The following is a 12,732-nucleotide window of genomic DNA, read 5'->3' as shown; positions in this document are numbered from 1 at the left end:
TCCAAAACAGTTGACGGAAGTAGCCAGCGAGAGGGCCACTTCCCTATATACTATTAATACAGCATGGCGTTTTTTTGTGATTTTCAAATGAAACAGGCGGTTAAGTTTTGCCCGAAAGAGACTTGAGATTACAAAATTAGCCACAGCTGCAGATACAGTTATGAAACAATTTAAGATCATGCTGCACAGATCTCATCCACATTAGACAAAGATGCACACTGTGGCCCACATATTTGGGATAGTAATGCTGGTAACAGTAATGCATTAACAAAAAGATAACTCTCCTCGGTAATTGACATGACTGATTTATCACAACAAATTCTTCCTCGAATATAAGAGGATTGTTGAGTTGTGTGAAAATTCACAGCCAAGGTGTGAAGATAGAGTCTCGAGGATATATTTTCACACTAATAGAAGATATTAATCACACCTCAGTAAACATTGAGCATGTTTTGTTGGAAATGACTTCCTGAACTACTGAAAGCTGTGATATTGAGGTCTGATAGCCCGCGTGGGATCAGGGAAAAAACAGACTTACTGATCAGAAATTGACTGGGAAACACACAGCCCCAAAGCACAGGAATCAGAATCTCTCAGCAGAAGGTAAATATTCCCACAAGTTCCAAGTACCTTACAGAAGAAAATGCATTCTGAAATAATTTGAATGCTACATGGAAATACATATTTAATACTGACGGGAGGCCCTGAGGAAAAGTAAAAAGCCTCAGAACCGGTGTGAAGGATCTTCTCCCAGACTCCTACTTTTCCCCAGTTCAACCATCTGCCCGTCACATTGATAACCTGTCACCAGATGAATATAGAAAAACCACATCTTTAAAACATGAGCTGGCAGAGAATGGTGTAGGGTACAGTATGTGTGCCTGTATGCACATTGCTGTGTACGTGCAGGGTATCATCTGCATATCTATTTGCGATAAGTATGTGATAGGTTTCCCTGAGGAAATAATTTGTTTATCATTAATTGCGCACACGCACACATGCGCACACACATGCGCGCGCGCGTACACACACACACACACACACACACACACACACACACACACACACACACTTGTTTTGAACAAAGTCACATATTACAGCGTGTGACATTAATACCAGCATCAATAAAACAGAGTTACAATATCTAACCTTTGGCATTCCCACAAGATGACAGATGGGGCTCGGCACATATGTGTTCGGGCTTCGGGCGAAAGGACCAAAATAGTTTAACGTGTAGAAGCAGAATGATGTATGCAGTTATTCATACGTACAGTGCATATATTTTACAAGTAGGCATGCCGTACCAACAAACAAATTCAGGATTTCTTATTTAGGCTCCGACTACAGAAGCAGCTCTTGCATGAAAAAGTCGAAAGAAATTAACTTCTCGACCTCTCAACACTCAACGCTGACATAAATCTGCAATTTCAGTGACAGAGCCTGCTGCTGACTGGGCGTTTGGTTCAGACACAGATGACTTTGCCACCCCTCCCAAGGCTTGTTTGCGGGATATGAAGTACTTACACCCAGCAATATCCGCTGGGTCAGGGTTTGCATTGACTTTCAAAATTGCAGGGTCAAATTCTCAATGACTGTACTGCATTTGGGGCTCTATGACAAGGTGTGAGCCCTGAAGGAATGTAAAGGGCACAGTATTTGTGCAGCAATATCAGGCAAACAGAAATGACTGCAAGCAGCTATAGCCAGAGTAATGTTTGTATTATACTTCCATTCCTGTGAGCAAACTTTTCCCATATTTTGGCCCAAATATGTATTTTTCTGTACATTTCTAAACAACAGATATGATCAAGACAAAAATATTTCAAATCTAGCAACGCACTCACTTCATACACAGCAGTCAGCAGGGTTTGGGCAGAAAGGAAAATATAAGAGAAACAGAAAAACACTGAGGCAGACAGAAAACACTTAAATATGACTAATAATGGATTTGAAGTCATTTCATTTGAAGTGAATGGCAATCAGTTTCTGAGATTCACAAAGAATGCATGGCTTCTCTATAGATTTATTTACATTTTTGTATTTGTTAACTGCTGTATTTTTTTAGATACTGTTCCTACTTGCAGCCACAAACAAAACACTGTGCTCAATTATTCGTTTAATAATTTAAGGTGAAGAAGAAAAAAGGCACACTGTGCCAGTTATGACAACTGATTCTAACTCAGCCTGTATTGTGACCTGCAGGCACAAACTTTCAATACAACTTTGCAAAAGATTGTTTCTGTGTCTGACTTTCTTACAAGCTCTTCTTGTTTTGGTTGGGCGGGCTCTGAGGATCAGGACATAAAGCGGCAACATTGCCTTAACTAGAGCTGCACAATTAATCAAAATCACAACATGGCTTACTACGAGTTTCACAGTAAAGTAATCTATTAAAATCATGAGTCAACTCTGTGCACCTTGTGCACATTTGTTATCTGTGGTTCGGTGCGCGTGGCTCGGCAATGCCAAAATATAAACGATAGACATTGTTATATTGTTTGCAGATATATGTCGTCATATCGCCCAGCCATAATTCTGGAAAATTATGAAGGACATTTTTCACAATTTTAATATTTCATGGACCAAAACATTAACCCATTAATTGACCATTCAAGAACATTTTGGCAAGATTGATAATTGGTCAAATAATTTTGAGCTGCAGCCCTACATCATATTAAACTTCAATCAATATGTATAAATCAATGCCGATATATCTGTGAGAGGCTAATATCAGCCAATACTATCGGCACAGTGAATGTATTAATCGGGCTCTTGCAAAAGAAAAAGTCTAAAAGTTTACATAGAAGTGTAAAAAAGTTCAGAGCAGAGAAAATTGCAGTGACTGTGTCAGCAGTGGGTCTATTTTACACCAACAGACTCAGATCAGCTTATGCATCAGTTCATTAAGCACCTACTAAGCATGAAAAGGCCACCGTGACCACAAAACAACCCACCACCCACACTACCTATTTGTCTCTCTTCACCATCTTAACCTTCTACCCACATGCACACGCACACACAGTTGTGTTTAATCAAAATAGACCTGCTCATTTACATGTCTCATAATGTGGGAGACTCACTACGGAGCCCGTCATTACGCGCACCATTAAAACACAGCAGTAGACTAATCTAGTGCTTCCGTAAGGTACCAGCAGCAGCAGCAGCAGCAGCAGGAGGAGCAGGAGGAGGAGGAGGAACAGGAGGCGACGCGTTCGAGGACATAGTCCCTGCCTCTCCGACAGCGCTTTAAACTGGCTTTGATCATACACAACCGGGAGAAAATTTGAAGTTAGTCTGGGCGATCATGCATCAGAGAAGCATGACTTTCTGGTATTGCACAAGGAATCTGTCTCGGTCCCCTGCTATTGCCTCGATTGCTTCCATCAGGTTACATCATCAACGAGTTCAATACAAGTTGCAGTTGCTACGCAGAGGACACATACTTATACATGATGGTTGAGCCAACTAACTCCTCTGACCGTCTGTTTGGCCCTGATAAAACAACGGATGAGTGGCTGTCCCTTTAAAACAGAGATTCTGCTACTGGGACCCTAGAAGTAGGGATGTTGTGAAGGAGCAGCAGGTGAGATAAGTGAGAAGGAGTGGCAGGAAGAACGGGGAGGATGTTGGAGCAAGAAATGCAGCTGGAGCAGCAGGTAAAGTGTGAGAAGGAGCAACGGGTGGAGCAGGAAGTGATGCACAGGCGGAAACAACAAGAGGAGATACTTGTAGAGGAGCAATAGGAAGAAAAAAAACAGGAGGTGATGTTTGGGGGATAGAAGGGTAATTAGCAGGAGGTCATGCTTGGGGAGGAAGAGAGAGGAGAGGAGGCAGTTGGAGAGGTGCAATGTTCAGAGAGGAGCAGCAGGAGTGATTATTGGGGTAGTAGGAGACGGTTGGAGAGAAGCAACAGGAGAAGAAGAGAGTTGTGTTTGGGGAGGAGTAGAAGAAGGAGCAGGTAAGATTGCAGAGTGGCTTCGAAGCTGGCTGGGTTATTCTTAAGAAAGAGGAGAAGTTAAAGAGTAGAATTGCTTGGGAAGCAGAAGGAGGAGGGGATGTGTAGGATGAAACAACACAAAGATGCTTGGGGAGAAATGGCAGCAGGGGCATGAGGCTTAGGAAGGAGCAGCTACAGCTGTCAGAAAGGGAGCCGCAGGAGGTGATGCTTGTGGAGGAGCATCGTAATGCATTGAGAGAAGGAGCCATGAGTTCATACATGGTGAGGACATTTTGAGGATTGGAGAGAGAAGCGTTGCCAGTGGGAGATGCGGAACGACAAGTAATAGAGGGAGCAGTGGGTGATGCTTGCAGAGAAGCAGCAGCAGCAAGATATGAAGAGGAGCAGCAGCAGGCGATGGAGGAGCAGGAGCAGATTCTGCTTGAAGAGCAGCAGGGGCATCAGCTGGTGATGCTTCGGCAGAAGTAGCAGGAGATCCTTTCATGGAGAGACAGCGGGTTATGTTTGGAAACGAGCAGGAGGTGATGTTGGGTAGGAGCAGGAGGAGGAGAAGCAGGGGAGGTGGCAGCAACCACAGCTACTACAGCTGTGAGCTGTAATTATGATGCACTTTGCTGATCCAAGTGTGTTTAATAGTGCTACTCCAGTGCACTCGGGAGGGAGAAAATACCTGATATAGTTTAAGCCTTGTCTAACACCATCGTCATGCAATACTCTATGATTAGATTATGTTATTGGAAGAAACACATGCTATATCCAATTGGCTTGGTAGCAGTTTGCGCGCAAGACAATGAGATGATTGTGTAAATGTGGAATAAATATGTTCAGAGGAGCATGTTGGAGCAGTAGGACACTTATTTTGAAATTTCTTATGACAGAATTGTGGGCTGTGTATCTCTTACACCTCCAATAAGCCACATGCATTCCTGTACTGTCCAAAATTCCTCAGCCGAAAGGTAAATTAACCCAATATTAATAAACCCGAACAAGAAAACTTACTGATAGGGAGACCTTATCGTGTGATATGTAGTCTGAGAGACACTCAAGGAGTGTCTCTCAGACTACATATCACACGATAAGTTTCTGTTGGAAAGTTAAACTGCATAAAAATATAACAAGGATGATAAAAAAAGCAGGTCAGTTAGACAGGACCACATTAACCACAGTTCAATTCACCGAGCTGTCCCCCTGCACCATCGGAACAGACAACCCCCCTCTTTGCACACCTACCTTCCACTGCGCACACCGAAGTAATCACACAGAGAAGCACCGCAACCCAAGTGGCCCGCATGGCCAAAACCACTCCCCGGTCGTCCTCTCTCATTAGTCGGCTGACAGGACCCAAAAAAAAAGAAAATCCCACAGAAACACGCTGTATTCCTCTGGTTAACAGTCACATCTCAGCCCCCGGTGTGTGTGTGTGCGCGTGTGTGTGTCTGCGTGCTTCTCCAGAGTCAGCGGGGACTGAAGCGGATACACTGCCGGTGGATCTCTGGCGCTCCTTTGCCTCGCGCACCTCTCTGTCCAATCAGGAGACAGCATTGCGGATCGTAAACCAATCACCCGTTCCCTTCCACCTGACCCAGGCGGAATGCCCAATGGACAGGTCTCCCTTCGCCGCGGCGCGGAGGGTTGTGCGACGGGACAGCGACACCCAGCGGTCAGACTGCAGTACAACAGTTACACTGAGAGGAGTACAGTCGATGGAGAGGACCCTCAGTGGTGTGTGCGCATGTAAATGATTGGTGCCTGATGACAGGAGGGGATCAGAGTTGCAGTATTTAAGCATGGTGCAATTACAAATAATTTGCAAGTGGTATAGTCTAAATACAAGAGTTAACAAATGTTTCAGGACTTTTGACAACTTACTGCACAAAACCACAGCACCGCTCTTCATCAATACATTAGACTTTATTCACCAGAAGTTTTCGTCCATGCCTTCACCAGAGTTGAGGTTTTTGTTGTGGCAATTAATGGTGATCTATAAGTCACATTATTACCAGTACCAGTAACACTACTCTGTAAGGCAAGACAGCTGGAAAGTCCTGGAGTAGGACATACTGTATTACAGTTGATTAAATACTAAACTAAACTAAAAACTAAAAATGTTTGTGTTTTCTAAACCTTAGAATGAGCCCTTTATATGTCCATGTGGAGCATGTCCTCTTCATGGCCTTGTTTCCACATTAACCCAGAATGGACAAACCAAACACTGGCTTTAGATATTTAAGGCCAACTGTGTTTTTTTTCTTCATTTTTCATGTCAGCCACTGTAGTTCTCCTTCACATTTGGCCCACGGGAGAAGTTTCAGTTTGCTGCAATCTGAAACCTCACTGCTAGAAGTCGCCAAAGCCTACACACTGCACCTTTAACCTTCCAGTCTGTCAACGTTAACCCTTTAACACCAGTTTTCCTTTTAGTGTAGGCTCATTTAAATACAAAACTAAAATATCTTTGATACATTAATGCATAACGTTTTTACAGACTTGATTTTGAGCTATTTAAAAAAAAAGGAACCACAATCACCCCAAATGAATATTTAACACATAATACATGCTCATATTTATGTAACCTTTAATAGCCCTCACAGTCTGTGAAGGTTCTTCATATTTTCAGCACAGTTAGAACCAGTGGGTGGTGGTAAAATGTTAATTACTGAAATGAAGCAGTATTTTCTCCTTAATGACATTAAATACAGTTTATTTGTGAATGTCATTATGAATTTATTGTATCCAGTCACTCAGTCACTCAGTCATGACTGATGCAACTTTCAGTGACACAGACCATCACCTGCTTCACGCTATCTTACATTTTAAAAAAAAAGTTTTCAATGGGTTCCACGGAGTAACGTATACATATTCTAAAGTGGGGGAAACACTGCATCTGTCTTGGATTGGTGCTTTGAGGTCCTGATATTGGTAACAGGAGAGAACAAGTTGGTACATCCCTAATAGCTGTGGCATGGAGCAACGAGTGGACAGGAAGAAGGAAAAAGTTTCTTTGGCCCTCTGCAACAACAAGCTAAAAGTTGAACTTGGTTACATGTCAGCCCCTGATGGCCTTGGATCAATTTGCTCTTGAAGTTACTGGCCTGCCTCTCGCCTCCTTCATCTCCTGCAGCTTCCTGTCTCTTACACTGTCTGTATAAAGGGGAAAAAAGCTTCTGAACAACACAACAGTTCAGATCGTTGCTGTGACACTGCGTTTTCCAGTTCAGACAGTTCATTTGCTGGGCAGACAGTACATTTCACTTGTCAGTATAGCTTTCATGTCACTGAACCATGTGCCACTGCAACAATCACCTTTATTCAGTAGCTCTCGCATCCTTGTACACATTGACCAGTATTGAAGAGTTGTGTATATGTCTGTGTGTAAGAGAGAGGCAGACAAAGAAGAGGGAGATACACTTCTTATCTCAAAGCCAGCAGTCCGAGGCCTTTTAAATCGTTGGAGACCCAGAAATCAATTCTAGACCTGCTGGCTGCAACATGAGCACAATGATTATGTTTAAGCTGCCTCCAGAGTTACGTTACATTTCTTGAATTTGTGCAGCAAATAAGTTAAGTGGTAAAACTCTCACCTGGGGGACTCTGCGTGGTGATTGTAGCCAGACAGCTGAACTCAGTTTGCTGAGCGTCGATACGTCGCCATGTCTAGACGAGTAAAATTAACAGTGTGGTAGAGACTGTGTGTCCATCTGTCCTCCCACATCGCATTGAATCTCAGTTCAGATTCTACCTTTAATTCCACATCATTCACAATTACAGGACGCGACACAATTCAGGAAAGACACATGACAGAAAAAGGCCAGATGTTCAGATCAGGTGTTGAGAAATTAAATGTGAGCCCGGTACATTTCAGACTTTTCCATCCTGCACTCTTTGTGCATATGCCTGCTGCTCTGCTTCATTCTGTCGTATGAGCATCAGGAAAATGAATCATTCATTAACTCCAAACCAACTGGTGCAGGATTGTCATCCCCACACACAACACGTGGCCCCGTTTTTCTCCAGCAGGGCCACATGAGGCTTGTCAGTGCCTGTTACAAAGAGTTATATGTTTATTTATAGCTGTAGTGCAGCTGGCAAATTGAGTTTTTCAAGAAAAAGAGCGAAATCAGGGAGCGAGTTGGCGCAGGCAATGTGAAGACGACAGCAACTGGTGCTTGGTCACATCTCTGTGGCTAATGGAGAGATTCCTGGATACGCAATGAAAAGCTGGATCAGATGGCTTTTCACTGAGAGGAACATAGAGAATTCATAGTGGCACTCCAGTGATTGAATATTGCACCTGCGTAAAGTTAGGGAGACTTGCAAGAGATTTTTGAAACAACAGAGCCCATGCTACTGGCTCTTTGAGGCTGTAAGTGGTGCTTTGAGTAAAATGTAAACATCAGCATTTTAACATGCTCGCAATGACGATGCTAACATACTAATTGATGCCACACAAGCAGTGTTTACCATGTTCATCATTTTAGTTTATCTTTGATTTACGTACAGCTGAGGCTCATGAGAATGTAATTCGGTTTTCTGATTAAAAATGAAGCAACCCCAAAAGGGATTAGAATCAATCCTGCTGGGCGTGACTTGTTGAGACGTTTCACTTAAAACCACAAATGTCAACCTCATTGTGGTGCTGCAGAGGAAAAGTCATTGTGTCATCAAAGTCATTATGGAAATCCATCCAAAAGTCAGGACCAAACTGATGAACCACCTGACAGACGTGCTTCCAGTATGGCAAAGGTGAGGCAGAAATCCCTATTATGGATCACGCTCCGTAAACACTGGATTCTTTATTTGCCTCAACTCAATAATTTAGTTTGACCCTCTCTGGCTGGTAAAAACCCACGTCTTTTAAATGTGATGTACCAAGTTCATAACACAGTCTTTCTGTTTTACATTTTTAGCCTCCAAAGCTGATGATTTCCCTACGACATCCTTAGTATTATTTCCTCCAACTTTAGAAAGCTCCATCATCCGGAGCCTTCTTGTTAATGGATGCTAATCATAAACAATTTAAATCCAAATGTACATGGCAAAATCCACTGCGACAATCAAACAGAGTTTAATGAATGAAATGTGTGATTAAATACACCAATGAATAAAAATCTGCTTCATACACAACCCCAGTGTGTGTAAATGTGTGTATGTGCAAGAGACTTGTGTGAATCAGGAGTCCCATATGTACCGGTATAGTAGTGTAGACTGCAAGAAAGGCATGCCGAGTAAATGGTGTATCACCAGGCAAATGTACACATGACGTCAATATTCTGCACATATCATGTAGTTTGGACAAAACATTTGTTTTTTTAGTGATGATTCTTCTTCTTTAACATATGCATATACAAAACATTGTGAAAGGGTTGTCCCTAATGTTCAACGTTCTCGGGGGAATGTCTGATGTCCAAAAATAGAAAGAAAAAAAAGTGTACAGTGTAACAAGTGCTTTGGTTTGACCTTCTGTATATCTGCCACTGTGTTGCTTGGACTTCATTTAAAGTTATTTAATGCAGGTGTGCGTTCAACAAGGAGTCCTTTCTGGCATTAGTGTGAAAACCACGCACCTGTGCTCATTTACAAGTGCCTTCACGACGCTGCTCGTTTCTCGACAAAGGAGGTGGTTTGTTAAAAATGTGGTAATTTCCTTTTTCTTTTGAAATGGTCAGTTTGAAATCTTGGAATCACAACATCTCATACATTTCAGGAATGTGACAATGTATCTGCTTTATGCCAACACACACCAAAACATCTGAACGACCACAGCACAGATTATGGGGGGATTCATTGCCAATATAGTATTATACTGTACATTCATGGCTCAATATGGTGCCAGTCTTTTAGCTAATGTACACACACATTTACAACGTACACAATGTTCGTAAAGGTAGACAACTTTGACTTGGGTTAAAAAAAACGAAATGAAAAAAAACAAGCCTTGTTGAACGCACCACATAACGGGAAACGAAACATTTTTTCACTGAGCTTTGCCACCTCCTGACTGGAAAATGGAGCTGAAAGGACCTGATAGAGTGTCATTAAATCAATATCACCATCGTTATCTTCATCATCATCCACAGCCATCATTCTCTTTGTCTTCGTCACCTTCTTCATCTCCATCTCCTTCCAACAATCCATTGAAACCAGCTCAACAAACTGAATCACGCCCGAACTAAGACATTAAAACTGAGCAAAACGAAATAAAAGAATATTGTCACTGTCAAGTTTTGCTCCTCTTGCTCAAAGAAAATGTCGTCCATTCATTCTCCAAAATGTCATTTTCATTTTTTTGGCAAAGTTACCTTCTAATCTCCCCCCTCCCACCCACCTAACCCCTTTTTGTGCGTCCTGTCGGTCGGCCCTCCCCTAGACTTCAGAGTCGGATTGGAGGCAGCGGCGGTCCATCATCGCTGAAGCAGCAGCATTGCCAAAGGGGACAGGAGCAGGAGGCCACAGAGGCGGGCTTGAGACGCGGCTGCGCCTCTGACCCGGTTGTTGTCTGGCGAGTAAGCGTACAGTCCCGGTCTGTTCCGAGGACACTGGCCACCTACGCACATCCCGCTTCCTGAGCCGCTGATGTCGTCACCTAGAGAGGTCATCGGGGCGAGACGAACACAAGAGAGATGTCACCTTCAATAGCTCCTGATAAGTAGTGTGTAATTACTGAGTGGGCACCATTTGACCTTCATGAATGGAATCAATGATTTAATTAGTCATTACTTGTGAGTATTTGGTCTGGTTTAAAATAGGGCATAAGACCATTAAATACTATCATACAGGGGTATAGGTGCGTGTTTGTGTAGAGTTCGAGTTTGTGAAAGGAAGAAACACAACAAAGAAGGTGTGCTGTGGACAAAATATGAACACAATCTTTCGGGACAAATATTAGGAAGAGACCCACTTGCATCCTGGAAGTCCACGTCGTTGCCATCCAGTGCGTTTTTCAGCCTGTTGCTCATGATTTTGAGTTGCATGATCTGCTGCCGGATGGTCATGTCTGGCTTTGTTATGTCAAGCTCCACTTCTGGGTTGTTGATCTGATTGGCCAAGCCGTCACCCATCACCTCTGGAAGGTACCTAATTAGAGGAGAGCAGGGAGGGAAGGAAAATGTGTGACAACATCCTCAGGACAGTTCTGGTGTTTAAAAACAATCTGTATGGTATAAGGGAGAAGATCTGGTTAATGAAAGGCTATATAGCTCTATTGGAATATGTTGTTAACTTGAAAACACATGCTAGCGGTCACTTTGCACAGCTGTGCTCAATTTTGTGTGTCATGTTGTGCTTTTGTCTACACTCCCGCAACATTGTTGGTCTCCCATGGACAGTTTAAAAAAAATAACTGGATCAATATCGACAACATGCAGCACAACCAGACATATTCCAGCTTTTTTCTTCCTTGTCGAAATCTGGCGCCCACAATGCAACTCAATCACTGTTCAAGTAGAGAGGTTCAGGTGTGTTATATGCAAGTAGCCTCGAGCTGAAGCCTTGAGCAGAGATGAGGATCAAGCTTTTGGCTTTTCATTGCATGAAACGTAGAGATTCTCCATACGATATTCAGATCAATAATGTTGCATTAAAAGCACAATAAATTTGAATGAAAGCTCATCCCTATCCTTAACCTGAGCTTAACCAATCTTAATGTAATTCCAACTTCAATCCTGAAACCAAGTCTTGGAGGAAAGTTCACATTTTCGCCAGGTTAAACAGGTTCCTGCATTTTTGCTTACTTTAATTATGAATTATATTCACACTGGAAATCCCTTTGCACTTCCAGAGATGGGGGAAAAAATTCTTAAGTTGAACTCATTCTAATATTTGGCCTCAGCAGTCTGAGGAAGAGAACAATTGGGTATCTTCCTCAGTTACTATGCGAGATCTCCTGATGGTCATGAGTGTGAACAGGAGGAATGCTTACAGCCAAATGAAAAACCTGAACCTATGCTTTAATTAACTCCAAAGTTTCCCTTTAAAGAAGTGAGAAATGAGGGTTCAAAATGTACACACACACACACACACACATACACACACACACACACACACACACCACGTGCTTATTGATTTAATGTATGTTCTTGCAGCTGCTTAAAAATGAATACAGCCCTATTTAAACTCTATACTTCAACGCTACATTCCATCATCCACGCTGAGAATTTATTCGTTATAATTTAGTGTTTGACATTTATTGAGCTCTTAAGAGATCCACGAGATGTCGCTGTAGAGTCTCAAACTGCTATAATTCACTCTGCCACACCGACACACACATTTCAAAAATCTCATTAATTAAATGTAATCCAACCCCTTTAAAAGATGCAAGGCGTGTGTGTGTGTGTGTGTGTGTGTGTGTGTGTGTGTGTGTGTGTGTGTGTGTGTGTGTGTGTGTGGAGGAAGGTTGAAGTAACGTGCATGCACATCAACATGGAATCAAATTGAATGTCAGTTCATAACACCATAGAATAAATTTCCATTCATTACTGTTTTCAGTTTGTCTGAGAAGAAATAGCTTGTTGTCTCTTTTGTTATGACACAAAGGATACACATGGCCTTCAACAAGAAGAGAACTGGCCTGTGTCAAAGCAACTTTACAAGAAGCTAGTCGCCCCCTTTTTTACTCGCTTTATACTCCCGACCTCAGGAGTATCTTTCATCTTTTAAGTGCTAAAAAACATGAGTTGTCTCTCTGCAATGTACCATTTCATAAAGACATGGCATGAATACAACTTGAGCTGAACAGATTTCAGACCTTGAAAGTCTTCTATTCAACACTCTACAAT

The 12,732-nt window shown here is 42.4% G+C and overlaps 2 protein-coding genes across 2 annotated transcripts in view; both read right to left on the bottom strand.

Moving 5' to 3' along the window:
- Nucleotides 1-5,282, bottom strand: part of LOC306738832 (ephrin type-B receptor 1-like) — a gene marked incomplete at both ends in the record, with an annotated part of 73,139 nt that extends 67,857 nt beyond the window's left edge. The window contains one exon of the mRNA XM_079220754.1: nt 5,189-5,282. Coding sequence (XP_079076880.1) covers nt 5,189-5,282 — 94 coding nt within the window. The remainder of the gene's footprint in view (nt 1-5,188) is intronic.
- Nucleotides 5,283-10,342: 5,060 nt separating this feature from the next.
- Nucleotides 10,343-12,732, bottom strand: part of gpc1a (glypican 1a) — a gene marked incomplete at its 5' end in the record, with an annotated part of 32,543 nt that continues 30,153 nt past the window's right edge. Inside the window, 2 exons of the mRNA XM_079221036.1 lie at nt 10,343-10,541; nt 10,857-11,032. Coding sequence (XP_079077162.1) covers nt 10,360-10,541; nt 10,857-11,032 — 358 coding nt within the window. The 3' untranslated portion in view covers nt 10,343-10,359. The remainder of the gene's footprint in view (nt 10,542-10,856; nt 11,033-12,732) is intronic.

Source organism: Taurulus bubalis (assembly GCF_910589615.1).
Source record: "Taurulus bubalis genome assembly, chromosome: 7".
NCBI lineage: Eukaryota > Metazoa > Chordata > Actinopteri > Perciformes > Cottidae > Taurulus > Taurulus bubalis.
This window is presented reverse-complemented; position numbering and strand designations above follow the sequence as displayed.